General features: G+C 42.8%; 2 protein-coding genes across 3 annotated transcripts in view; one reads left to right on the top strand and one right to left on the bottom strand.

Moving 5' to 3' along the window:
* Nucleotides 1-206: 206 nt before the first annotated feature.
* On the top strand, nt 207-16,395 carry cntnap1 (contactin associated protein 1). 2 transcript variants are annotated; one of them, XM_088436315.1, is made up of 24 exons: nt 207-854; nt 5,101-5,199; nt 5,294-5,487; nt 5,756-5,909; nt 5,981-6,184; nt 6,291-6,475; nt 6,551-6,700; nt 7,356-7,617; nt 7,696-7,845; nt 7,910-8,084; nt 8,154-8,260; nt 8,346-8,468; nt 9,396-9,599; nt 9,665-9,821; nt 9,904-10,031; nt 10,099-10,272; nt 10,348-10,566; nt 10,641-10,880; nt 10,958-11,197; nt 11,277-11,404; nt 11,625-11,718; nt 11,787-12,017; nt 12,099-12,143; nt 13,521-16,395. In XM_088436315.1, exons 1-24 carry the CDS (start codon nt 794-796, stop codon nt 13,718-13,720), a joined length of 3,924 nt encoding a protein of 1,307 aa, XP_088292441.1. In that variant the 5' UTR covers nt 207-793; the 3' UTR covers nt 13,721-16,395. The 2 variants fall into 2 exon arrangements, with proteins under 2 accessions (XP_088292441.1, XP_088292440.1); XM_088436314.1 differs by having other exon boundaries at nt 5,098-5,199.
* A 1,118-nt stretch (nt 16,396-17,513) lies between these two features.
* notch3 (notch receptor 3) overlaps nt 17,514-27,547 on the bottom strand; it is a 37,004-nt gene continuing 26,970 nt past the window's right edge. Inside the window, exons 21-33 of the mRNA XM_088436313.1 lie at nt 26,954-27,086; nt 26,614-26,871; nt 26,339-26,448; nt 25,458-25,987; nt 24,140-24,466; nt 23,924-24,063; nt 23,618-23,846; nt 23,243-23,333; nt 22,999-23,167; nt 21,692-21,996; nt 21,454-21,601; nt 21,120-21,217; nt 17,514-20,375 (exon numbers count right to left, since the gene is read on the bottom strand). Of these exons, the coding sequence (XP_088292439.1) occupies nt 18,936-20,375; nt 21,120-21,217; nt 21,454-21,601; nt 21,692-21,996; nt 22,999-23,167; nt 23,243-23,333; nt 23,618-23,846; nt 23,924-24,063; nt 24,140-24,466; nt 25,458-25,987; nt 26,339-26,448; nt 26,614-26,871; nt 26,954-27,086 (3,978 nt within the window). The 3' untranslated portion in view covers nt 17,514-18,935. The remainder of the gene's footprint in view (nt 20,376-21,119; nt 21,218-21,453; nt 21,602-21,691; nt 21,997-22,998; nt 23,168-23,242; nt 23,334-23,617; nt 23,847-23,923; nt 24,064-24,139; nt 24,467-25,457; nt 25,988-26,338; nt 26,449-26,613; nt 26,872-26,953; nt 27,087-27,547) is intronic.

Genomic DNA, 27,547 nt, shown 5'->3' with positions numbered 1-27,547 from the left:
CTCACAGACACTCTAACGTCCCATAAACCCACTTCTTAATCCCAAAGCTGTTTTTATTTTTCCCTCCCTATTTTACGCTCACTGTGTTTCGCATCATCGTAAATCCGCCTCCGACTAAATCTCACCCTCCCTCTCACATTTCCTCGCTGCTCCAAAATCAGGCACAGCAGCTGGCATCATCATTATTATCCTAACCTGTTCTGGAAGGTTCGCGGCCGGGCACCCAGACAAGGTTGATGGGAGCCGGCCTGCAAGAATGTCCAGGTTTTTTGTTTTCTGGGACCTGGTTTCCTGTACGCTCTCACCAAATATGATGTGACTGGCTTAAAGATGGGAATTGTACCAAACCGGGATATTTAATGTCACACGAGTGGCGGAGAATATCTTTTGTGCCTGGTTGGATTATTTTTAAAGAGATTTTGGGGGGGGTTAAAAGTCTCTCCAGAAGCTATTCTGGGAACAGATTCATCTTCGAAACTTTTTTCCTTCCACTTGCCTACAAACACCTGCCGTGCTCTTACAAAAAGTGCATTAGCATCACAGCATTCAACCATTTGGAGTATTGAGGAGGAAAAAAGGAAGTGCGCGCTCTCGGCCGGTCGCAGCATCAGCACCATCATCTTATGCGCGTGCCCGCACCGGTAGAGGCTGCCCGGGAAGAAGAGGAGTTAAAGTTGGCTTGGGGTGGAGGAAAAAAAAAAAAAAAGGATGCGATGAGAAGAGAACGCTGCGGGGACATTCTAGCGTCTAATTAACATTTTCAATGCGGGGGAAAGGCGCCTGAAACAGAAGGATGACTTGCAAAATATTGACTTTGTGCTTCTTGTGTTTGGCTGTGCTACGCTGCTCGTCACGTAAGTCTTGTCATGCGGTTCATTTGTTTTGTTATAATTAGAATATTTCGAATCTTTTGTGCAAAAAAAAAAAAAAGTTGCGATCAACAACGTAGCATATAATTCCGCCTTGGAATCCTTGAAGGTCACAACGTCATGCCAAACATTCCGATGCATTTATTTTTCCCTATACGTCATTTTTGGGATTACAGTCAGTCGTTTCGTGTTTGTGTGCACGCTCAGCGCGGCTAGAGAATAACGTCAGAGAGTCCCGCAGAATTAAGGTGAGCTGCACGGACGGGACTGTCTGCATTGCAGTGCTTTCGCCCTGCACGCAAGTTTGTGCCCGGCGCAGCCTCAACTTGCACCAAAGGGACAACGCTGCAGAGTCGATGCGGCTGTCGAACATATTGTGAATATAAAACGTGGGCTGACGCTGAAAAACCAACACGTTAAAAATTGAGGCTTGGGAGGAGACCACGGCTCAGCTCCCTGGCCGGGACCTGCCCACTGCAGCACTTTTTTGGGGGGGAGGCATGACCTGTCAATCAAATAGCCAGCACGTATTTTACCCCGGGGAGGGGATCAAGGATCCCCCTACTCTGATGTTTAATCATGCTGAAATGAGCTGTAATTAATTGACGATTTAATGGTTGAAGGTGAGTGCAGGTCTCTTCAATATCAATGTCCCCCTGAGACAGTCTATTTATTTGGGTCCACCATAATGTCAATTTGTCTAAGCAAAGCAGCAAAGTTAATTGCATCCCACCCCAAATACAAGGCATCACTGGACATATCAGGGTGTCCTCAACTGAGCACACTAGGATTGTGTAGGATATCTAAAATTAGTCAGAAGATAGCTAAAAAATGTCCACTACAAAGTACACAAATGAAGGAGGCTATATTAAAATATACTGTGAATATAGTAAGCTCAGTGAGGGTGAAGTATAACTCTGCAGCGTGTGGTCATGACTCAGTAATTTTGCAATGACTGAAGCAAAGGGATGGGCACCACTCACCAGTCATGTGGCTTGAGAAAATTTTGGAATATGAAAAATAATCTAGCAGTGTTGTTTTGACTACTATTGCGTGCTAATTTTAAGTGCACAGCTGCATCCTGCTTGCTGCATGTGAATGATCAAACTTGCTTTATGGATCGATATACTTGCATTGAGTGCAAGTTGATCCAACGCTAAAGTAGCAACTCTATAGGGCAGGATGGGCCAACAATGCTAGATGTGCACAATTGAAAATTCAGTTCAATTATAGCCTTGGCAAGAACAGTAAATAGAAAGTGTCTAAAGGTCCAAACGCGTTGAAAGTGTCATGGATCCAAACAGCACCTACAGCAACTGAAAATTGCTAATAAACAAGTTGGCTATAGATTCTGCATAAGAGACTTACTAGAAAGGCTGCTTATAATGCTAAGTAGTATCCTGTAGTGACCGAAACAGCAACATTGAGGCAATAGTGATTACAGCGGTCGATGGTGCACACAATTCAAAAATAACCTATTTAGGAAAGTTTCTGCCCATATCAGAGTCTGATTTAGTGCTTTTTAATTCCGTGACGGGAACATTGCAGTTCACGTTTGAAATTAAGAGCAAATTAATTGGAAAATGAAGCAACTTCTTGTTGTTATAGTGACTCCTTTGCAAAACTTAGTTTTATTCAAATGTTTTTTTTTTTTATTGGTGATGCAATTCTCCGTCAGTTGATGTTACATGATCTATTTATGGAATCGCCCAATAAAACATGCCTAGAGTCAACTGTTACAAATGTAAATCCAAAGTTTAATAAATCAGATGAATGCCACGACACTCTTTTCAAGTTTTTTAAATCATCTGAAATGTCTTGGTTAGAGATAACTTGGTGGAGAACCACTGGTATAGTATTGTAACCTCGGTGGTAAGAAAGGCATCTCAAAGTACCTGGTGCCTGTAGTGCCAAAAGTGTTTGGAAACACAGTTGTCTATCGTGACTTAACCACATAGAGTGATTAGAAAAGTTGCTCATAGTAGCTAAAAATTGCCTAAAGTAAAACAAAAACTGTAAAGAAAAGCTCCCTACAGTGCTAATAGTGCCTTGTAATGAAGCCTAAAAGGCCTGTTTATGCTTTAAATTGCTTATAGAGTTCCAAAGATGGCGGCAAAGCACTACTTTTCCATTAGTCGGGGCTGGCCTGTGTATGTGACTCTCCACCCCAGTCAGTATCACACTATTTAGCAAAGGGTTATTTACTGTTCTAATTAATGTGCTCTTAATTTGAAAAGAAACGTACTGTTCCTGCCATGGCATTAAAAAACAATACATTTGATTTGCATAAACCCTGGTTAAATTTCACTCATCCCCAGGGGCACACATTCATACCCCCATTTAGGAATAACTGGACTACAGTGATTTAGCAGAGTAAAGAGAAAGGCTGCCTATAGTTGTTACAGTATTAGAAAAGCTGCATAGTGACTATAATGCTGTCAACAATAGCAATAGTGACAGCAGCATCGCAATTTGGGTGATACTGGGGAGAAGGGGGGCACGCCCACCCTCCTCCACCTCCCCCTCCTGATCTCTGCATAGCGCTGCTGCAGGAGAGATGTGTCAGCTCTGTGGGCCCGTCCCACACTCATACAGAAGACCGATGAGTCAGCACAAATAGAACAGGAGCTCTAAATGTGGCCACACTGTTTCCACGGCGCAGACGTTTACTGATGAATTTATAATCGGTGCAAAGGGGAGAGGGGGTGGCTTGGGGGGCACCTTGAAGGCATAAAACAGCAACTTGACAACGCCCCACAGCGCAGAGCAACATACAGCACATGGCAAAGTAAATAGTTGCAGCCCTTTTGGCACTTCTGGAGGTTTTAAGCCGATCAATGCATCTTCCATTAGAAGTAATGCAAAGTTCCTCTTGTGGAATATTCTGGTTCTGTGCACTAATATGAGCTCTGTGAGATTATGCAGGCACAGCAGGAAGGTCACATTACCCTTGCCCGCCACCACTTGACAACCTGGGGGTGTCCTTGATGGAAAAGACACTGAACAATGCTAGGATCCTCCCTTTTTGCATTTGAGTTCTGGCTTCTCAAGGTGCGGGAGATTTATCCACCCTCGTGACACAAACGAGACGAGGAAGAAGGATGGCGGTCTTTAATAGCCAGAAAAAAAAAAATCACCTTGACAATATGTGAAAAGTGTTTTGACATAATGGTGCCAGGGCATTTAACTCTGAATGGTAAATCTGGAAATCAAAGATGGTGGAAATCAACTCTAAAAAAGTTGGGTTCAAAATAACAATTATGGTGAAAAAAAAAAGAGCAACCACTAGGTGGCTCAATTTGAACCTATTTTTTGGGGTAACAAAGCAAAAATTCAATCAGAATGACCCAATTTAGCAGCTAGACCCTTTTTGAACCATAATTTTGTGATTTTTTTTGTTAACCCAACTACTGTATATTATGAAAAAACATAAATGGAAGTAAACAAATGTGATACGTTTCACAAAATCAAGCTTGCGTCTGAAATTAATAATTGAGATATTGCTATATTATAATTCCACACTTGACCCCTTCAAAATGACATATCACACATGGAGGTGGCTGAAAAATTGACGGAGGTACAACAATTTGAAATTAGGATAAGTTGGAATCGCTAGTTTTGCAAAAAAAAAAAATCATCTTTCAATAGTGTGCATCGTCTGCTAATGCATTTTTTTCATACACTTTGCTTACACTTTTGAACCTTTTGTCTGAGCGTCTGGAACTTCGAGTTGTTTTTGTGGAAATCCCAAATGAATATCTCTGTCAAAAATTCCTATTTTCGTCAACTCAAAACTAATCTACCCGCGATCACAAACAAATATATTTAATAAGTTTCATTTGATGAATTTTAAAGTTATATTCGTTTATAAATTTTATGACCTAAACTGACAAGAATTTCATACCCTGACAGCTGTTTTTAAACTCGGATCAAAAAGGAAATCAACTCAACTTTTTGGGTTCATTAATTAAATCAAAATGTTAGGTCAGGATAAAAGCATAGGAGGGACATGGCAATTCGCAACTAGGACAAGACAGACTAAATCAGCATTTTGTTTGCCAGAGCATGAACTAATGTTTAATTAAAATCCAAAAGGTTTCCTCTTATCATGAGGCGCCAAAATGATTTCCATTAATGTTCTCATTTATTATGTCAAGGGAGCAATGTGGGCCTCATGCAACCCCCCCTTTTCCCTTTTTTTTAAACTTTACAACTTATTTGCCCATAGAAGAATGCGTGGACCCGCTGGTGTCTGGCCTCTATGCTTCCTCCTTCCTGGCATCCTCCAGATATAACTTTCTCTATTCTGCCAATTTCGCCAAGTTGTATGGTAAGTTTCTAGGGCATTGTTACTAACGATATGAAACCCAGGGAAGTATGTATATTACAGATATCAAGAAAACATGCAATCTTCTTCCTTGTAGGCAGCAGCGGCTGGTCACCTTCCCCCAGAGATCGGCAGCCTTGGCTACAGGTGGACCTGGGCAGGAAGTACCGCCTAAGGGCCATCGCTACCCAGGGCACCTTCAACTCGTATGACTGGGTCACCAAGTACACCCTCCTTTACGGGGACAGGCCGGACTCATGGACTCCATATATCATGAAAGGAGGCAACTCGGTGGGTGTCACTGGAAGGGGGCGTTAAATCTGTGGTGGGTAACTAGCATGACACTATTAAATCAGGTCCGGAGCCTTCCAAAAGCTCTGTCCGCAAAAAGACGTCACCTAGGTTTTAGTCAGTTCTACGGTCCTCATTGTCAACTGCACTGGACTGAACGAAGGCACATTATCTCTTATACTGACAAATCTCATCTCATGGCCACTTTGTCACAGCGGTGTCTTAATAAGACTCTGAGTCAATAACGCTCTCGCTTGTCTGTTTACAGACTTTGCCTGGGAACTGGAATTATTATCAGGTGAAGAGGAATGTCTTCCATTACGCCTTTACAGCCAAACACATTCGCCTGCTTCCTCTGGCGTGGAACACAGAGAATGGAGGGAAGATTGGTGTAAGGTTGGAGCTGTTTGGATGCCATTATGGTAATAGACAAATTCAGAATAGTCACGATTGGGTTAGCTTTGTTCGATCAAATTGTGCCCCGTCCCATCAGATTCCCATGTGCTACAGTACAACGGGGACGACTCTGTGGTCTATATGTACCCTGGGAAGAGGTCCCGCACGCTTAACGATCACATTGCCATAAACTTCAAAACCCTGGAGCAGGATGGTGTTCTGTTACACAGCGATGGAGTTCAGGGAGACCTTTTCACCCTTGAGCTAAAGAGAGGTCGACTCTACCTACACATCAGCCTGGGTACAGTCCGATTAGAGATCATAGACAACTTTAGCGGACAATATCCTCATTGTTTAGCAAATTTATTGCCACACTTCAGCTGATTTCCTGCATCTTTTTTTCTCAGGAAGTAGCATTATACACAAAACAGATGGTCGGACCACTTTGGTAGCTGGCAGCCTTCTTGACAACCTACACTGGCACTATGTCACCATCAAACGCTCTGGGCGTCAGGTGAACTTCACAGTGGATAGCCAGACAGTGACGGCCATCTGTAACGGAGAGTTTAGCCACCTGGATCTGGACAATAAGGTACACCAACATTTTGGTCAAACGTAACATACTAACCATAACAAACTGTTATGGTTCTTTGGGTCTGTCTTTTAGTTATATGTTGGCGGTGTAATTGAGCCAAAAATGCCTCATCTTCCAACCACCCCGAATTTCCGTGGCTGCCTGGAGAATGTCTTCATCAACGGCATCAACATCATCTATAAAGCTAAGCAGGAAGAAGCGGACATTGTTATCCCAAGAAAGGTAGTCATTCTTCACTGTGGAATAGAATAGTAGACATGCGTGGGCCGATATTAGATCATATATCATGGTATAACATTACAGCCATTTTTTTTCCATTGAGCAGAATCTTTTTATTTTTAAGTAAAATTTGGAATATTTGGTGCATGAAAATGTGTACCATGTATAGAACAATTTAATGGATAGGTAAATGACTGCATTAACAATTTTCTTGTTTTTGTTGTTCTGAACAATCAAATAGCCCCATTTTGTCCAGTCAACTCCCAGAAATGGCCACATGATCGAAATTCAGCATATTTATTGTTTTATAAACGTGTCAGGTCCTCCAGCGTGGTGCTTAGGTGCAAAGGGGTTAAGACAACTTCTTATCCTCCACACATAGCAAGAAGTTAAAAAAAAAAACAGTGATAGCCACCTAATTATTTGTAAAGAGGCTTCTTGACTTCTTGACTCAACTCTGCAGACAGCCACACATATTCCGCCCCATTTAAAGGCCCCCTTAGTCAGATTAAGCAAAAAAGAAACACTGTAATTACCAGTGGTAGACAATATTAGCAGTTATTGAAAGCTTGACTTTTCAACATCACTGTAAACAGTCCAACCAATTATCGGCACGTGCCTAGTAGTATACTTATATTTGGCTATCTTTTGCTCACAGAAAAAGCTACATTTTGCCTGCCGTGACATTCTTCTGAAACCAATGACCTTTGCCGGACCTAACAACTACCTACAAGTGCCGGGCTTCTTCAGAAGACCACGCATGTTTGTAAAATTCAAGTTCCGCTCATGGGACTACACGGGGCTGCTGATGTTTACACGCTTTGCCGATGATCTCGGCGCTCTGGAGCTGGGGCTTAGCGAGGGGCAAATTAACGTCACCATTTTTCAGCCCGGCAAAAAGAAATTGCAGTTCGCCGCAGGTGGGTTTATCGCAGTCATCAAACAAACTTAGCAGTAAGAATCCATAATATGACAGGATTTTTTTTTCTTATGTCTAGGTTACAGGCTCAATGATGGGTACTGGCATTCAGTTGATTTGGCGGCCAGAGATAACCTCCTTACCCTCACTATCGATGAGGAGGAGGGTTCCCCGTTGAAGATCACCAACCCCTTCACAATACGTACTGGGGACCGCTACTTCTTCGGAGGTGAACCGATAACTTGACACAAAAACACTTTTTTTCCATTATTCATCGGTGTTCTTCTTAACAGGCTGTCCAAAAACCAACAACACCATCAGAAAGTGTGAGACCAAGCTAAACCGCTTTCACGGTTGTATGCAGCATATCTTCATAGACAACGAACAGCTCGACATTGACATTATCTTACAACGACAGTGGGGGCGCTATGCCGAACTCTTGCTGGGAACCTGTGGCATCACTGACAGGTGGGAAGCATCCCTTAACACCTTTGTTGGCCCTAATGTGACGTAATCACTGACGTCTTTGTTTTACAGATGTAATCCCAATCCGTGTGAGCACGAAGGCAGATGCATACAGTCTTGGGATGACTTCATTTGTCTATGTGAAAACACAGGTTATAAAGGGGAAGTGTGTCACATGTGTAAGTATAGAAGACTCAAATTTGATACTGGTACTGAAGACAAAGCCATTCCAAACTATATGTTTAATTATGTCAACCCTCACAGCTGTGTATAAAGAGTCGTGCGAGGCTTACAGACTCAGTGGAAAGTACTGGTCCGGAAACTACACCATTGATCCAGATCTGAGTGGACCGCTAAAGCCATTTGAAGTATACTGTAAAATGAAGTGTAAGTAAGACCAGTTACTGGGGATGGGGCAAGTCATGAATTCCACAAGCTGTGATGTCTCACGAGATTGATTCCAAGAAAAGGGATTATTGCAGTTTTTTAATATACTGTAAAATGCCTGATATAAATTTTTGAGTTTTTGTTTTTTTCCATTTTTATTGAGCAATGAAAATTAACAAGGTAATAACACAACACTTAATTATGATGACCAATATTAATATCTTTTTGACAATCAACATTCTTTATTTTACAAAGGGGCAACAGATTTTAGATCACGCTTTCACCACAAATAGACAATTAAATGAAGTGACCACCACAGAACACATTTGAGTCAGCCTGGTTTGTTCCAAAGTGATCAGTACGAACGGGATCTGTCAGATTGTCAGCGTCAAAGCAAGTAATTTAATTTAAACTCCCTTTGAGAGGTAATCCGACTTCTCCTTCCAGATATGGTGCAATCGAACGCTGCTATCTTGCAGGCTTATTTATGCTAAACGCTGCAACAAACATCACTTTATTTAGCGCCCTGAATTGGCAATTGAACATGATCTCAGAACAATGTTGTGTTGACTCTCGACAGTCTGCGAGTCAAGTTAGTCCACGAATAATTTCAAAACAAAAACATACCAAGGCTTTCGTGTCATTATATTTTTTGGTACAGTAAGGTTTATTTCACACCACGTTTTCAGCAAGTTTGGTGGCCATTTTACAGTCATGCAGAACATTTAACAGGCAAACGCATTTTCCTGTGCAAAATGTCAAAAACAACAGCAAAAAGAAAATAGAGCTTGTGCTGTGCACGGACGAGAAATCTCATGGCGTTCTGATCTGGCAAGATCATGTCGTACGAGATTCTGTCCCATCCCTTCTAATGACTTACTCCCACTTCATATCATCATGTACACTTTGATCTTCCTCCATCTCCAGCATACAAAGCTTGGACTGTGATACTGCACGACCGCGTGGACGGTACCAAGGTAACAGGGAGTTCAATAGACAAGCCGTACATCGGCAACGTCAATTACTGGAATGCATCGTGGGATGAAGTCACCGCCCTGGCCAACACCTCCTTGTACTGTGAGCAGTGGGTCGACTACTCATGCTACAAGTCTCGTTTCCTCAACACACCAGGTGAGTTTGTCTATTAAACCATGTGGATGAAAAAAATGGGTGTGCTAACACTCTCTCTGGTTCAGGTGGAAGACCTTTTGGTTACTGGATTGGTCGCAATAATGAGAGTCACTATTATTGGGGAGGAACATTCAGAGAGGTTCAAAAGTGTGGTTGTGCCATCAACCAGACCTGTGTTGACCCCAAGTATCAATGCAACTGTGATGCAGACTATAGACAATGGTGAGACCAGGACATACCGTAATGTTTATGTGGTCTGTAACACTGACATGAAAATATCAACGCGGTAATTGTTCATCTTCAGGTACTCCGATAAAGGTTACTTGGACTTTAGGGACCATCTTCCTGTCAGAAGAGTGGTGGTTGGCGACACTAACAGAACTGGCTCTGAAGCACAGTTCACAGTCGGACCTCTTCGGTGCCATGGAGACAGTGAGCTAAACATTTGAGGGTGTACTTTTTGAAGGTATTTGTTTCATTAATGTTCCACTGTTTACAGGAAACATCTGGAACACGATATCGTTCACAAAACCTGCCAACATAACATTCCCCACCTTCAAGCCGGGCTCCAGCGCTGACATCTCCTTCCACTTCAAAACATATAGATATGACTCTGTCTTCTTGGAAAACTCTGATGATCACCTCAAGAACTTTATCCGAATAGAGCTCAACAGTGAGTTCAACCAGCACCTATTCACCTCATTGGATCTTCTACTTCTGTGACCCTTGCTTCCTTCTGTCCTTTCAGCAACCCATAATCTTGTGTTCGTCTTTATGGTGGGGGACGGCATCCAGAATGTGACGCTACGCTCCCCTGTGCCACTCAATGACAATGAGTGGCACTTTGTCCAGGCTGAGATAAATGTGAAATTGGCTCGGATCAAAGTCGACTACCAACCTTGGACAGTCAAACGTTTCCCCAGTCAAACGTTTGTCACCATGAACTTTACAAATCCTCTTGTTGTAGGTAGGTGACTCAAAAAAATCACTGAGCCAGTAATGGTCCCAGAAGGAAGTCGCTTAATTGCTGTCTTCTATCAGGTTCACGTAACCGCACCCAGAAACCCTTCTTGGGTTGTTTACGAGGGCTGCGGCTGAACGGGGTTCCTCTGGATTTGGAAGGGAAAGTCGATGAAGAAAAAGGTATCAGAAGGAACTGTACCGGCCAGTGTCTGAATGCCACGATACCTTGCCGTAACAGTGGCCAGTGTATTGAGGGCTACGCTTCCTACACCTGTGACTGCAACAACACTGCATTTGATGGGTTCTATTGCCATAAAGGTAAGGTCATAGGATAACCTGTCTGAAACCAGGGAAGGCATGAAGCTAATTCGATTCTTATGATGGTGTTTTTCAAGACATTGGTGCCTACTTTGAGCTTGGCTCCTGGCTGAAGTACACCGTGAGGAAGAAGCCAATATCCGATGAAGCAGCTTGGGCCAACTGGATTGACCCGCATTACGACAATTTCAGCCTGGGTTATAATGACACAGCGGACGATATAGAGTTCAGCTTCAGCACCATCTACAAACCGGCCGTGCTGCTCTACATTAGCTCCTTTGTCCACGACTATATTGCCGTCGTACTCAAAAATGATGGTGTGGACCGCATGCGACGGGGCCACTCATCACATTGCATATGTGCTTTTAATGCCTTCCCCTGACCCTTTCCACACAGGCAGCGTGGATCTCAGGTATAAACTGGGACTCATCACCCACAAGTATGAGCTGACTCGACGTAACCTTGCAGATGGATACCCACACTATATCAACATCACCAGACACAACAGAACCATCAAAACACAGGTCAACACACTGGTTCTTTCCATCCAAACCAGATCGATATCAACAAATTCGATAGCCCAATTGAATAACAAGTGCTTCTTCTTTGGCTAACTCAAAAGACTGCAGCTCAGTTTTCACTATGGAAAAATTCCAGATCTCCAGTTATGAGAACTGAATCCAATTGAGATATATAATCTCTAATCCAGATAATGTGTATGATTTAATCCCTCTGTTTCTACAGGTGGATTTTATGGAACCTATTGTTGAAAAGATAACTTTAGTGGAGGATGCAAGATTTGACTCTCCAAAATCCATGTTCTTGGGCAGAGTGATGGGTACATTTCTAATTTCCATGTTGGAAAAATGGAAGAACTGTAATTTGACCGTGCTGTGTGTCCCTCAGAGGTCGGCGACATCGACTATGAAATCCAGAGGCACAACGCTCCGGGCTTTATTGGCTGTATCTCCGGCGTGAGATACAATGTCTACGCCCCTCTAAAGGCTCTTTTCCGGCCAAATGAAACCGACCCTCCGGTGACGACGCAAGGATACGTCTCTGAGTCTAACTGTGGCGCCTTCCCACCTGTTCTGGGTTACGTCCCATGGGAGGTGGATCCCTGGTTTACTACCATAGGTACGTCAGCTCACTTCCAAATATGTACTGAGCTAAGTAACCATGCTATTTCAGTTCTTATTGTGCATATCTGCCTTTCAGATTATATATACATGCATGATGATCTTGGCCTATTCTGGATAATAGGTAAGTCCTTCACAACTTTTGGTATTGAGTTCATATATCTAAAAATTCTGTAATAAATGAAAATGGGCCAAAAATATCTCCTTAAATTTGACAGATGAATTTTTGTCAAAGGGATGGAAGTGTGGAGAAACATTGACCAAAAAAATGATGTTAGGAAATAGTTTTCCACATTCTAACATTTTAGATTATTTTAAACATCCATTAAATAACATATCATAATGGGACAAAAATATCTCCTTCAATTTATCACAGATTTATGACACTGTTGTCAAAGTGATGAATTAATGAAGCTGCAGTGTTTGTGATTTATCCATATTCTAATAATTTAGCAAACCTTAAAAATGGGCCAGAAATTCTATTTCCTTCAGTTTATGACAGATTCATCACATTTTTTGCCAAAGGGGTGAAAACTGAAGTGAGAGTGTGGAAAAATGGACCTAGGGTTGACCTAAATATTTACATGTTCTAACAATATGCAAGGTCTCTTCAAAAAAACTCATATTTCCTGGTTCTTCTCTAATACAACACTCCTTTATATTCCAATTGATTGAATTTGAGAATCAGGCTCTCTCACTTCAGTAGCTGAGTGGCTTTCATCATCGCATTACAGATGCGGGAACAGGCTGTACCGACTACTCGGCCAGATCCACGTCTGAGCCTTTTACCAGATCAGATCAGTTTAGTCTGCTTCGGGCATAGTTTACAGCTGATGGTACATTGATAGATGCTGCAGATTAATACGTCACCAGTGGTCAGATTGAGAGGTATTACGCTAATGCAAGACGTCATCGTTGAAGATTAACAATCATCCCAACAAACAACATCCCGAGCTTGAAATACAACTTGGGATGTGACGCAGTACATTTTACGGTTGGTGGATACTACCTACAGTATATGCCTTTTGAATCATTGCTAAGAACTGATCAATTGTTTAACAATTTCTGGAGACTGGGGCGACATGGCGCAGCTCTTAGAGTGGTCAACTTGAAGATTGTAGATTTTGATTTGATCCTTGTGACCACATCAATGTGTCTTGTCAAATCCAGTGACCATGTACTAACAAGGATAAAGCCAAGCTAGAGCAGACTTCATGATTAAATTATATACCGTGGTTGAAATTGAACAAGAAGAACCAGAAGGTGAAATTAATATGATCATGCGGCCGACAAATGTAATAGAAAGAACAGAGCACAGGCAAATGTAAGGCCAAATTAGATGAGAGGGGCATGACATGATATGAGAGAAACACCATTAGATTTCTAGTGAAAACACATTTTAGCTGATTAAAAGTGCCGATACGTCAAAAATACTGCACTGTTACACATCACGAGACCGCCTGTCTTACGAGTAACGCTTATAGCTATTTTTATCTTGCAGTCATCGCCATCCTAGCGCTGCTTCTTCTGCTGGCGGGCTTGTATAGCATCTACGTATATGCGTACCAACAGAAGGGCACCTACCGCACCAACGAGCCCAAACACCTGGAATCTCCAAGTAGCTCCCGACCCCTCACCGAGACCCTGACACGGGAAAAAAAGATCCTGCCTGAAATCGACGAGGAGTTCAGAAGCGGCTAAGCTAATAAACCACAAGTGGGACCAATGAGACAGTGATTTTGGGATGGACTTACCTACATGTCTTTACATTCTTTTGATGATATTGGTTGTCCCTCTGAGGGTATCACTTGTGGGTTTAGATACCATCATGGTTCATTAGCAGACCAAGAGAGAGAAGTTAAATGCATCGGCATAATAATGTTCATGTTACTTGTAGGGATACCCATAATCTCAGCAGTGACCTAAAATTACAAGATTTCTTTATTGTCATTAACCTGCACAAGTACAAAACAAATACACAAAGCAGTGTATTTCAAATGATAAACTATAATAATTTACATAGTTGTTCTATTATTATAGAGGGGACCACTAGATAAAAACTTTACAGATGAGCGAGAAAAAGATGAAAAACTAAGAAGTGATGTCGAAAAAAGTACAGCAGTGTCAGTTCACTTTTCACACAGTTTTCTGTAAAGTACAAAGTTTAGAAACAGACAGAATAAAACTGAATATTACATTAAGAGAGTTTGTTTTTCTTAAAACGGTGTTTCCTAGAGTAATGATGTTCAAAAAAATCATTGCAAAGAATTGAAAAAAAAAAACGACAAAAGATTTTGAAATTGCTTTTTCGGAACTCTATGTACAACAAACAAAAACAAGCAGAACAAAGAAAATTTTAAAAAATACACCAAATGGTCCCAATGTACATTATTGCTCTGTACCTCATATTTTTCGGGGATTGCATTAGTATGCTTTCCCAGTCTCTAAGTGTTCATCACCTGTAGAGTTTGGATGTTCCTGAGTCCTTTTGTGAAGTCCATGACGTGGGAGTCAATAGATTGTCGTTGTTGCCTTGGGAATCCTTCGCTGGTGTCCTGTTTGAAGACCAAAAAAAAGGCATTTAATTCATTTTTGGATACTACCCCTTAATCTGGAGTTGAAGACGTTGATTTACGTGAGTAGGGAGATCCAATCTTCTGGTTTGTGCACTGACTACTAAAGTACCGCAGTATATTCAACCCACAAGTGATACCCACTGAGGAAAAAACCAAACTACCGCCAGAATCACCAAGCTTTGGTTTTCCAATTCTTTCATTTCTTCTTTTCTCATTTTTATTTTAATCCCCTTTTGGGTGGGATGCTTGGTGCTGTACAAAGTTTGTATTTTGCGAATTTCAACCCCCCCATGCGAGTCTCACACTGTCCTGCAGGGTGAAATACTGAAGTGCCTCATCTGAGCAAGCTTGATCCCTTCGAGCAACCACAGAAGGCGTTTGGATCCAAGAAAAAAAATTCATATTTTCTGTATTTTCTGAGCCCATACTAGGCCGCTGATTTCCTACTGTATGGACCGTGTGAAACCTGCACCTTTAGCTGACAATCTGGTGACATCCATGAGTCATGCAAACAAAATAAAAATTCCAGTAAGTTTCTGAAAATGAACCAACCTGAGTGACCCGCATTGGAAAAGCATGTACGCAATGATTGCAAGTGGTGCATAGGTTTGTGTATTCTAAAAGCCTAAAGGCAAGGCGGTTTATTATCTATAAAAAATGACAAATGTATACGCGGTTCAAGAAGGCTATAGTGCATTAGTAGGAAATCGCAGCTTTGTTGATTGCAACACTGTATCTACCAGTCATTCAGCGCAGGGCTTTAGACTCCCATGATGGTAAACAACAAAGTGTCCATATAAGAATTCTCTTTGCATCCGTCTTGCTTGTTACCTTTTGTCTGGCTTTTAAGGGAAAAAAAGACCAGGTGGAGGTGCTTAAATACAAAAACACACATACACACACACACACTACTTAGAGTGCTTCCACACCAATAGTTCGATTTAAAAATCATTTTTGAAACTGGTCTGTTTCCACCTAGTTTAGTTTCTTTTCAATGGTCCTTTTTTTCAACTTAAAAAAAACGGCTGGTGTGAAAACATCCTAAAGCACAAAGTACACATAGAGAGGACCATGATGGTGTAAAAATGTTGATGCTTTACAATTAACACACATGTGCTGATAGATTTAAGTCTCATGTCGTAGATTAATAGCTGAAAGTCGACTCACTCTTTGCTAGCAGCTAACTGTGTATGTGAAACAATGCATTAGCCTAGCATGAACACTTTACGCCACTGATGTTACAGCAAGAAGTGTCAAGCAACTTTTTGAATGTCATACTAATGTATTGCTAGCACAGGACAAAGAAAGTACCATTACTTGCCCATTTTAGATGTTTAAAAAACTTCTAGAGTGTACATTTGTTGGTTTGATTGTACAGTGACAACGATAATGTATGAAAATGTACAAAAGGCAAATATGAGCTCTATTTTTTAAGAGTGCGCTGTAAACACTTGAATGTAAATGACAGCATTGCATACGGGAGTGTGTATGTTAGCATTGTGTGCAGCTAGCATAGCGAAATCATCTCACTCACCATGCGTGGTCCCCAAAAGTGTGTGTGTGGGTGTCTGTATGAGTGTGTTTTCAATGTTTGATCACCTAGAGGCAATAAACAAGCAGAGGTGCACAAATGCCAACAACTTACAACTGTAGCACACTAGTAACTGGAAAGTTCAAGCGGTACCTTGAGATACGAACTTAATTCATTCTGTGACTTGTAACTTTAAATACTTGAGTCGTAAAACGTCCTCTCCAATTGAAATGAGTTAAACCCGACATTAATCTGTTTACCTCAGAAAACACGTTGTTTTGTGAGTTTTTTTTAACGAGGAAAATAGCTCACTGATATACGTTAGCCGAATGTTTTACATTTTGTGTTAGCATTAAGCTAGCGGAAGGCAAATCAATAAATACACGAATCAAATATTTTTTTTCCCGTTTGACAGTCAACCTAAACTGGGGTGGCATTACACCACTTGTACACAAGTGTTTTCTAAGCCAAAGTAAAAAGATAAATAATTCAATGTATTTAAAAATCGACCGTATCTTAAGGCACCAAAATGTACAACATCGTAAGTGGATGCATTGATGTAGAACCTTAAATGGTCACTAGAGGGAGACAGATTTTTGTTTAGTTTCTGTACGGATGTTCTCTCACTCCTAGCCATTTCGTTAAATGACACTGCAATGTCCACGGATAATGCTCACTTTTGTTTGTGAAACAACTCCAGATACAATTAATAACCACAATTACAAGAACATTGTAAAATTTCTTGCACTGGATACCCTGCAAGTGTACCTAATGAAGTGTCCAGAAGTGAGAGTGACAGACAAGAAAAAAATGATTCCAGTCGTAATGAAGTCACTCACTGACTACATACACACTATTTTTTCACAATTTTGTTTTGTGATATCATTATCACTGTAAATGCCCATTGTTGTTATTCTTACTGTACAAATTTAAATAAAGCCAAACTCACCTTGATAAAAAAAAAAAAAAAGCCTGAAGGAGCCCACAGGTGGTAGTAGCAAAGTATATTATTCATAATAAAGAAAAACATTCAAACTAAATGAAAGTGGATTATTTCCCTTGCAGTTTGGATCAAATGAGACCTGTAATTAAAATAGTAATTTCAAAATGAAAATAGTTTTTTTTCCTGTTCATTCAACAACTTTTATCTTTTCATTTCACATTGATTACAATATAATTCCCTTCATAACTATTGCTAATGGTGTGATTACTTGACATGGTTTTAATAATCACATTTTTTTCAGACTTTGTGAACATTTGTTACAATATTAGTTTACGAGACTGAAATGAAAATGCTTTTAAGTGGCGTTTTTTTTAAATCACGACTGACTTTTAACGGTAAAGGAGAACTATCAACCTGCAGAAATAAAAGACACACAACTCTCACTTATGCTAAATGAAGTACATTTTATTTTTGTCCTTTTTTTTTTAGTACATAACAATCATTTTAGAAACATAAGACTTTCCAAGCAAAAAAAATCTACCCGGTAACAAACATATGTACACACAGAAAACATCCAAAGGTTGAAATGTACAAACACTCAGTGCGACCCGGCGGGGAAAACTGGTAGGCAAGTGAAACAATATATATATTTATAAAACCCCCAAAACGAACCAACTTGTGAACAAACGTGAATATGACGTATCAATAAAAAGAAAACTAGTAGTAAGTACGAGTAGTAGTTTCTATGGGAGTGGTGCGCCACTCGTGTTCACAATGTGGTAGGCTGAATATAATTTTTTGTTTTTTTACGTTTCAGTTATAGCTCACGGTTGATGGGGTGTAAAAAAAAAAAAAAGGGTCATTCATCCTTGGAAGGTGTCAAAAGCAAAAAAGGTGCAGCACTACACAGTAGCGTTCCTTCCTTCATTCTCTTCCAACTCCTTTTAGGATGCACGTCCACAAAATCCCATAAGATGCAATGGCACACCACGGATGCATGAAAAATATCAAAAATTGCAGAAAGGAATGATGGGAGAAAAAAATAGCAGCTGGTGAGCATTGCTTAGTACATTTGAGGTGAACTAAAAAAAAAAAGGAATGCATGTATTAAACAATGGAAAATAAAGATACACACAAAATACAGTCTTTTTTAAAAGGCAGTGACGGGCTGATTTTAAAAGGAAAAACAAGTTGGAACTGTCCCTTAAAATGATAAGAAAAACTACAAAATAAATCAGAAGGCGTTTTTTTTTGTTTGTTTGTTTTTAAAGGCCATCAATTCCTCTCCTGTCATATAAATACCCATGGCATGGTTCTTTTGGCCAGTCACCACTTGAAGTGCTTGGGACACACTCATCTACATTCTTTAATACTCAAAAGGAAAAAAACGAAAAAGCACAATTGAATCCAATGGGAAATGGAGTGAACGGGCCTGAATAAATACCAGGAGAGGCGATGAGCAGGCCTGAAGGATAAATTAAATTAGGCGACATAAAAATCAAATGAAAAAAGGTGGCGCTTTTTTTTGCGTGAAAAACTAGGACAATAAGGAGTGTGAAAATACCTAGAAAAAATACAAACAATAAATAAAAATAAATGAATTCCCTTCAGATTTGATCTACTTTTAAATGTTAGTTTTCAGGAGAGGATCCCGAAGTCTTTTTAAATAAAAGACTTGGTTTTCTTCATATACTTTTTTTTTTTAATAATAAAGTCCATCTGTGACAGAATTACTTCATTCAATTGTCTGCTGTTTTTTCAGACAACATACGTTTTTTTTCCCTTTACTGTGTCTCACAAGCCGATCGGCATCGATCCAAATCCAATAAAAAATCTTGGAAACGGGCCGACGCTTAAAATGCATCTTTAAGCAAACACCTGCATCTTTTTGTTGGCCTCGGGGATTTTGGGGACCTGGGTCTGGGCGGAGCCGGCCACGGCCACGGCCACGGCGGGGCTGGGCGTGGAGTCTGACCAGTCGGACACGCACTGAGGGGAGGGGCTGGACCAGGGTTCGGGCGACTCGGGGGAGGGGGTCAGGTAGGGGTGCTCGGTGGGCAGGTGCAGGTAATGCTTGGGCGTGGCGTCGAGCGCCGATGTGTAGCTGTGTTGCGAGGGCGGGGTGGGGAAATCCTCCGCGGAGCCCGGCTGGGGGACCGGGGCTTGGGCGGGCGGGGCCACGGCGACGCCCGGCGGGGCCTGCGGCGGGGGTTGCTGGAAGAACGCCGGCGGGGGAGCTTGCGAGGTCTGCGGCGTCGGGGGTGTGGACGACGCCATGCGGGCCATATTCTGCTGGCCGCTTATGGAGTGGCTCATGATCTGCTGCTCGCTGATGGAGGGCAGCTTGACGGGGCTGACGCTTGGGGTGGAGGTGACGGGCGTGGGTTGCAACATGGCGCCGCGGTACATTTGCTGCTGGTGCAGAAGCAGGTTCTGCTGCTGCGGCGGCTGCATGCTCTGTTGCGGCGGCGGCATGCTCTGCACCAGGTTCACAACCTGCTGAGCGCACTGGGAGGCCGGCGCCCGGCTGTGCCAGTCGAAGGGCACGCTAACCGGGCTCACCAGGCCCATGTTGAGCCCCATCTGGCTCGACGGGCTCAGAACGTAGCCGTGGCCCACGTCCGACGCCATAGACACGCGGCCCTGCAGGGCCATGCTGCCGTTGCCCAGGTCGTTCAGCTGCGCCAGAGACACGGCGAAGGGCCCGCCGCCGTCCAGCATGCCGGCGTGCACCATGGGCGTGGCGGGGACCGACATGGATGAGTGAAAGAGCCCCGGTGACGGCATGGCCACCGGCGACGTGGGGTTGGTGATGTAGCCGGCGTTGCTGGCGCCCCCGTGCGGCGAGTCCAGGGAGTCCACCGGGGAGAGGGTGACCGAGCTTTCCAGCAGGGCGCTCTGCATGTCCAAGGTGAGCTTCTTGTTGCGGGCCTTGACCGAGTCCTTCAGAGCGCCGGCGTGCTGGGCGCCCAGGCCGGAACCCTTAGCCCCCGGCCGGCGGTTCTTCTTGCCCTGCGGGGTGGTCTTCAAACTAGGCATGAAGGCGCTAGGCGGGCACATGAGGGGAGAGAGGGTGTGCCCGCTTGAGAGGTGGAGCCCGCCGGGTCCGCCGTGGCCCTGGGGGCTCCTCACAGTGTTGTACTCATCCAGGAGCTGCACGATGTCGTGGTGCATGCGCTCCTGGGCGATGTCCCGGGGCAGCCTGTCCATGTGGTCCGTAATTTCGCGGTTTGCAAAGTGAGCCAGCAGAACCTTGACGGCTTCGCAGCTTCCCTCGCGAGCCGCTAGGAAGAGAGGCGTCTCCTCCTGAACGATACACATGCAGGACCATGAGGATTTCATACACTTTTTTTTCTGTTCAAGAAATTGGTTTCCATCACGTATCAATGACTTTGCCATAAAGCTTTTCGACTTTTTCTCACTGAAATTGATTGAATTTCAGAAGCAAACCATTACCACTTAAATGGTGTGAACAATTTTCAGCTTACTTGAGGCGTGCTAAAATCTGTCCCAAATTTCAAATTGCTATATGTAAAATATAAATAATACATTGAGAGCAAAAAAATTGATTTCTTATCACCTAGTGGAATCAAAATTATAAAAAATATATATGATAAAAAAGCTACATCGTCCAATGACTTGTAGGAGTAATGAGACTAGTAAAACGGTAGTCAATAAATATACTGTAGCTTACATATATTTATAAGCATGCAAGCTAGCTAAAAAAAAAAAAACTTGATATGCACATAGATCATCAGTTGATCGTTTGCAAGCTATTTAAATAGTAGCTATATGATGGATAGCTCAATAATTAGCCAGCTAGCTAAATAAAATAATAATACAGAAGTCATTAGCTAGCTAGCAAGCTAAATAGCGAGCTTGATAAAGAGCTAGTTAGTTAGATTCATTTTGAGTGACATTGCACTTCTGTATTAAATTAAATCTTAATCCCCAACAAAAATGTTACGAGCATACTACATTAATAATTAAAAGAACATTATTTCTTATCCTTTTCAAGGACCTGGAAAACACGTATTACAGAGGCCGTACCTTAAGATCTTGCATGTCTTTGTTTGCGCCATTCTTCAGCAAGGCAACAGTCGCGTCCACATTGTTAACAGCAGCGGCCCAGTGCAAGGCAGATTTACCTGAGAGAGAAAATGAGCTTCGGTCACCTTTTGCTCCTCGACGTGTCGGTAAGTACAAGACGGTCTTGACTGAATAATTATCAAAAACTGGCTGATGATTAAAATTTGTTTCTTCTATTACAAATGTGAACGTGACATTAAGGTCACTTTTCTAGCGGGTCAATGCTTGAGAAAACTAGCTGTTCAAACACTAGGTATGAGCAAAGGTGTGATTGATAAACAAAAAATGTGCTTACCAAGTTCGTCAACTGCATTGACATCTGCGTGGCAAGTAATGAGTTCTTCCACCATTCCCTCCACCGCAAGTCGGGCGGCCAGGATGAGCGCAGTGGAGCCGTCGTACATGCGCGAGTCAAGATCCGTCGCCCTGTTTCGGATCAGGATCTACCAGAAGAAAAAGATGAGTTTTGCTCTTTGTCTTATTCTTTCACTTTAATTATGACTTTTTACGAAAGATTTCGCATGGGTAGTCACCTGGAACACTCCCTGTGCGTCCGCAGCCACGGCGGCGTGCAGAGGCGAACGCCCGGTGTTGTCCTGAGCGTTGGCGTCCGCACCTGCGTCCAGGAGTCTCTTGGCGGCGTCGGCCCGGGCATATCGGGCAGCCAGGTGGAGCGCCGTCTCGCCCGTGCGATCCGTTTGGGCGGCGAGCGAAGCGCCCTGGTAGATGAGGTCGGAGATGATGTTGGCCGAGCACTCCTCGTTCTCATCTTCCTCTGCGATCTCGGGCTCCAGGCCGCCGCCGCAGAACGATGCCAGCATTAGCGGAGTAAAACCATCTAATAAAACAGGAGTCAGTTAATAAAGATATAAATAATATAGCTATGATTAACTTGCTAGCTAAACAGAATGCTTGTTAGCTAGTTTGGTAGCTTGTAAAACATTAGTCAATTAAATATAGATAATATATACTTGATTAGCTAGCTAAATCAAAAGCTTGATAGCTAGGAAGTTATCTAGCTAGCAGAACAGTAGTTAACCAATATAGACAGTATAGGTTTGATTAGCCAGCTAGCTAGCTAAATAGAAAGCTTGATAGAAAGCTAGTCAGCTAGCTTTTAAAAAGTAGTCATTAATACACTGTAAATTTGGGACCATGAGCCACTACTATTTTCTCATGGTTTGAACCATGCGGAATGAAGTCCAGTGCGGTGTATCTGCAGTTTTTTATACTAGCCACCAATCTCAAGGTAAACAATGGGAGACAGAAGATGTTAGAAAAGTATTTATTTTGAGTTTGAACTGCTATTTTACTTGCCACCAGAGGGCATGCTCCACTAGTAAACAAAAAAAATCAGAGATGTTATTGTTGTGTTGGTGCCGTATTCGAATGATCCGAGTGTGTCAGTGTTTCGTTTTAAAATATCTTGGTGCTGCTCTTATTTCTATACATGCAGGTACTGTATGTTCAATCTGTGTTGGTGCTGATTTAAAAAAAGAAAACGAAAAAAAAAAATCCTTGTACTAGCCGAGGTAGCCGAGGTTACAACCGGTGCGGCCTATACATGACAAAAATAGATTTTCTATTACATTTTTCTTGTTGCGATTTATAATTCGGTGTGCCTCATAGTCCGAAATTCACAGTAGATAATATACCTTTATTAGCTAGCTTGCTATACAAATAGAAAATTTGATAGCTAGCCAGATAAACAGTTAGCCAGCTAGTAAAACAGGAGTCATTTAATATAGATAATATAAATTTGTTAGCTATCTACGAGAAGATATGCTAGGTACACAGCTTGATAGATAGATAGCTAAATGTATTAATCCTCACTACCAACCTGGACCTCGGACATTAACGTCCATGCAGTCGCTTTCAAACTCCCCTTGCGGCGGTGTAAGCGCCATGGTGGGTGGCACGCGGATGTCTGCCGCCGCCAGGTGATGTTGCGTCCACTGCCGACTGTCCACGGCGTCCTCGCCGTCTGACAAAATGCTTGGCTCCTCCATCTAAACAAACAAAAAAAGTTGAGATGTCAGTGTCACAAATTAATAATTGCATTTTTCTGAGTATGTGGATTTGACCTTCAGTCTTTTGGGTTCTGGGCATTCAGCATCTATCCACTGGTCACTGTGGTCTCCAAGCAAAGATTCTTCAACTGTTTTGGGCATATGTCTGGTGATGATAGAGGAATATGAAAAAGCGGAACTGTTAGACTCTCTCATTTAGCCATTTTCTATTGACCTTTCTTTATTGGTCATGGATGAGCAAGATGCTAATGCTAACTCTTTATATAAAATAAATAAATAACTATACAAAACAATTTTGATTCCTTTTTTTTCCCCTCTTATGAAGACATTGTCGCAGTATCGGATCGGGAGACTCGAACTCAGACTGGGACGTAAAAAAAATGTGATGGGGGCATCCCTAACTAGTACAATATTAAACTGAGGACTTACTTCATTCCGAGAGCATCCTGGCCCACCGGCTCTCTGCGGTTCTTGTTGCTGCTGGGCTCCTTCTTGAGGAAGAATCCCTCGGGGAACCACAGCGTGCTGTGCTCACGCTTTCTCCGGGAAATCAGCATGCCTAACACCATGATGACCAGCAGGAAAAGCGAGGCTATGCTAAACAGCATCAGTTTTCCCCATTGAGGAATGGGGTCGGCTTCATCCACAATCTTTTCACCTGCAAAGGTAAGGGAGTGATTGCAGACATGTTCCTGGTGCTTCCTTGTTGCGCAACCCATGTGCGCCTACACCCACCGCGGACTTCTTTGAGCGGGTACGGGAAGCGGAGCATTTCAACCGCCGACAAGGCTCCGAGGTAGTCCGCGGCGCTCTCAGCCGATGGGAAGCAGTCGTTAGTGCACAAGCGGTTGTCGATTTCCAGGTACACTATGGAGCTGGTCAAACAAGAAACTGACGTTAGTTTGAATTCTATGAAACATTTCAGGCTCGCGTATGCGGCGAAAAAGTTACCCAATGATCTCCTGCTGCGGCTGCAGTTCCCGTTTAAGCCGCGCCTCCCGTCGGGTGTAGGGCCTGATCATCGCTTCGCCGTTGTGGTCCAGCCGGAAACGAAGCGTGGTGTGAAGGATGGCGCTCAACTTGAGGAGGAAGGCGGTGCTGGTGCGGAGAAGCTCTTCTGGAGGAAGCAACACCACCAGAACCAAGGCGCCGTCCACGATGTCTTCGGGAACCTTCTGGGCGCAATCCAGGCCGTCCCAGCCGCACTCCTCTGTATTGCAGCCTTGGTCGCACAAGCCGTCGGCGTAGTGGTCGATGCAGTAGGTCTCGTAGATGGGGCTGGAGGAAACACACACAAAAAAAAAAATGACATCAATCTCCCTCAATAAGAACAAGACATAACCTATGTTCAAAATTTAATCCAGATCTGTAAATTTGAATCCAGATATTAGTCAAGATCAACCAATAATGATCAAAGCAGCAACATTACAACCCGACTTGGTCTATTGATGTTGTACATCACATGTAAAAAGCATGGAAAAAAACACTAAGAGGTTAAAAATGACTATAGTCAAACCATGTCAAGGTTCAAAACGGCCCGATGCGTTCATTCTAAAGCTATTCCAAAAAAGACCATGTAAATGCATTTTATTTTTTTGAGAATCAAATTGTGGATTCAAATCATGCTCAAACGTAAGGAAAAGAGTCCTGTGATTGAAACAAATTTACACACAAATCCAATTGGATCCTGTTGACAAATTTTATAAAGCCCCAAAAACTACCAATGTGCAGAATCTGTTTAAAGTATTTCAAGAATTTCAAGTTAAAATTATGAATGTAAAATAAGTTAGAATTTGTTCTAATGGTCTGAATTCTCACTTTAAAGTGTACATCTAAATTAAAGTCAAATTTCTGACTTTAAAGTGAATTCTGACTTTAAAGTCAGACTCCTGTGAATAAGGTCAAAATTTCAGTACTATGACTTTTCACTTAAAAGTGAGAATTCTGGGAATAGTCTGAATTTTAACTAAGAATTCTGAGAGTTGTCAAAATTCTAATTCTAATTCTGAGAACAAAGCCAGAATTCTCAGATGAAAGTCAGAATCTTGCAATCTTTTTTTTCTTCTTCACTGGCCGCGTTTCTAAATTTGCCGCAAAATTTAACCCCACTAAGACCCAAATTCTTCAAAACGTGTTCACATCTGTTTGCATAATGGTAAACCGTTGACATTTGTTCACATGTTGAGTTTTGATGTGGATCACATTGAAAACCTAATCATTTTGGCTTTGGGACAGGCAAAGGTCATTTGAGTCAAGACAAAAAACTCACTTGCAAACTTTCTCCTTGGTTTTGCAGTCAAAGTTGTCGTAGAGGCAGTCTGCGTTGTTGCACGACTCGTCGCACTGGCTGTTGTTGAAAACCCGCCAGCAGCGGGGGTCGGCGCAGCGGGCCCAAGGGTTGACGGCCAGAGAGCAGTCGCCGCCGTCCCATCGGCACGCCAAGGTGCTGCACTCCTTGTCGCAGACGCCGTCGTTGGCTTTGCCGTGGCAGTCGGCCAACGGGCACGCCGGGGCCGGGCTCTCGTTGAGCCGGCCGGCCTGCTCGCAGCGTTTGCCCGTCCAGCCGCCGGGGCACTGGCAGTGGAAGAAGGGGAAGGCCGTCTCCTCGGTGCACAGGCCGCCGTTGCGGCAGGGCTGCGAGGAGCAGCCTTCGTTGCTGCGGTGGGCGCACTGAGGCCCGCCGAAACCTGCTAGGCAGGTGCAGCGGGCGCCCCGGGTGGTCAGGGCGCAGCTGCCTCCGTTATAGCACGACAGCTCGCGGCAGGACATGCTTCGCTCGCAATTGGGGCCCGTGTAACCCTGCGGACCGCAAAATTATCTTTAGGAGTGAAGCGTTAACGGCACGGAGTCATTTTTTTCAAAGCAAATGGCAAATGATCTTTTACAAATATTAATTGCACACGAAAAGAACTGATCTAATGTCAACTTGTGCATGTCACATGACCGACAGGCGAGCCGTGATTGGTCATTACACAAGCCTTGAACACGAGTGATGTCATTTTCAATCGAAAATACCGTTTTTAAAGGTAATAATTGTACATGAAAACTAATTGAGTTATCAAACTAAGTATCGACAAAATATGATGTTTTTACTGCTGAAAATGGCTAAATGAGTGGCCTATATCTGACATGTAAAGAGTATAGACTTACAAGCTGGCATGTGCACGTGTAGCCAAAAACTGAGGTGGATGCGGAGCACGCTCCTCCATTTTGACAAGGCTGGGATTCACATGCACTGAATCTGTTCTGGCACCTTCGACCTACAACGCACAGCATTGGAAAAGAAAGAAAAAATACACACACAAAAATCAATAATAGGCATAGACCTCCACCAAGGCATTCATGCTTCAATTCGAAATACCAAAAGATGATTTAACAGACGCTGTATATATGATTTTTTTTTTCTTTTTTCTTTCTCATCTAACCTGTGAAACCGGGCTTGCAGACACACAAGTAGTCATTTGGCATCTGGATGCAGTCCAGACTGTTGGACGGGCTGCAAGGACTGGACAAACACTCGTTGATGTCTCCCTCGCACCGCTCGCCGGTAAACCCGGGCGGGCAATTGCAGCGGTATCCGCCCACTCGGTCCACGCAGGTCCCATTGTTGAGGCACTTGGGGGGAGCGCCGCGAGACCTCATGGGTGGGGCGCAGTCGTCTTCGTTGATCTCGCAGAGGACACCTTGAAGGGAGATTGTTGACTTTGGGTTACTAAATACATTCATTGTGGAGGCGTCCTCAAAATGTCATATTTAGGGACATACCTAGAGTGCCTGGAGGACAGGAGCAGATGTAATGCCCGACCAGGTCGATGCACGTGCCTCCATTCTGGCAAGGATGGGACTCACATTCGTTGATTTCCAGCTCGCAGTTCTGACCAGTAAAACCATGCATACACTGGAAGGACATGTCAAAGCCAAACGGGATTATTACATGGCTAATCTTTTATGTTTAAGAGCTTCATTTGATTTTTAAACCAAATTCCTTCATAGGTTTGGTAAATTTAATATTCTATGCAAAACACAGTGCCAGTCAAAAGTTTGGAAACATTTTAACCTCTGTTTGTTTCACAACAATAAACTAGGGAGCTGAAATTTCACCCAAATGGTGACAACGTGTCAATATTCAACATGGCATGACTACTTAGTTATGATACTACCAGGATTTTGCCATCCCCTGGCTAAAATACTACAAGAATAACAGTGAGGAAAATGACACAAAAATGATCAAACTACTGCACACCGGTTAAATAGTTTGCTAGCTAGCTAGCTACAGTACCGTTAATTAAATAAAACATGAATTAAACAGACTCTAAAAATAACAGGTTCTACAGTAGGCGAGTACTGTAGCTTCCACTC

Source organism: Hippichthys cyanospilos, chromosome 16 (genome assembly GCF_059441005.1).
Source record: "Hippichthys cyanospilos isolate Australia breed blue-spotted pipefish chromosome 16, RoL_Hcya_1.0, whole genome shotgun sequence".
Classification (NCBI taxonomy): Eukaryota; Metazoa; Chordata; class Actinopteri; order Syngnathiformes; family Syngnathidae; genus Hippichthys; species Hippichthys cyanospilos.
This window is presented reverse-complemented; position numbering and strand designations above follow the sequence as displayed.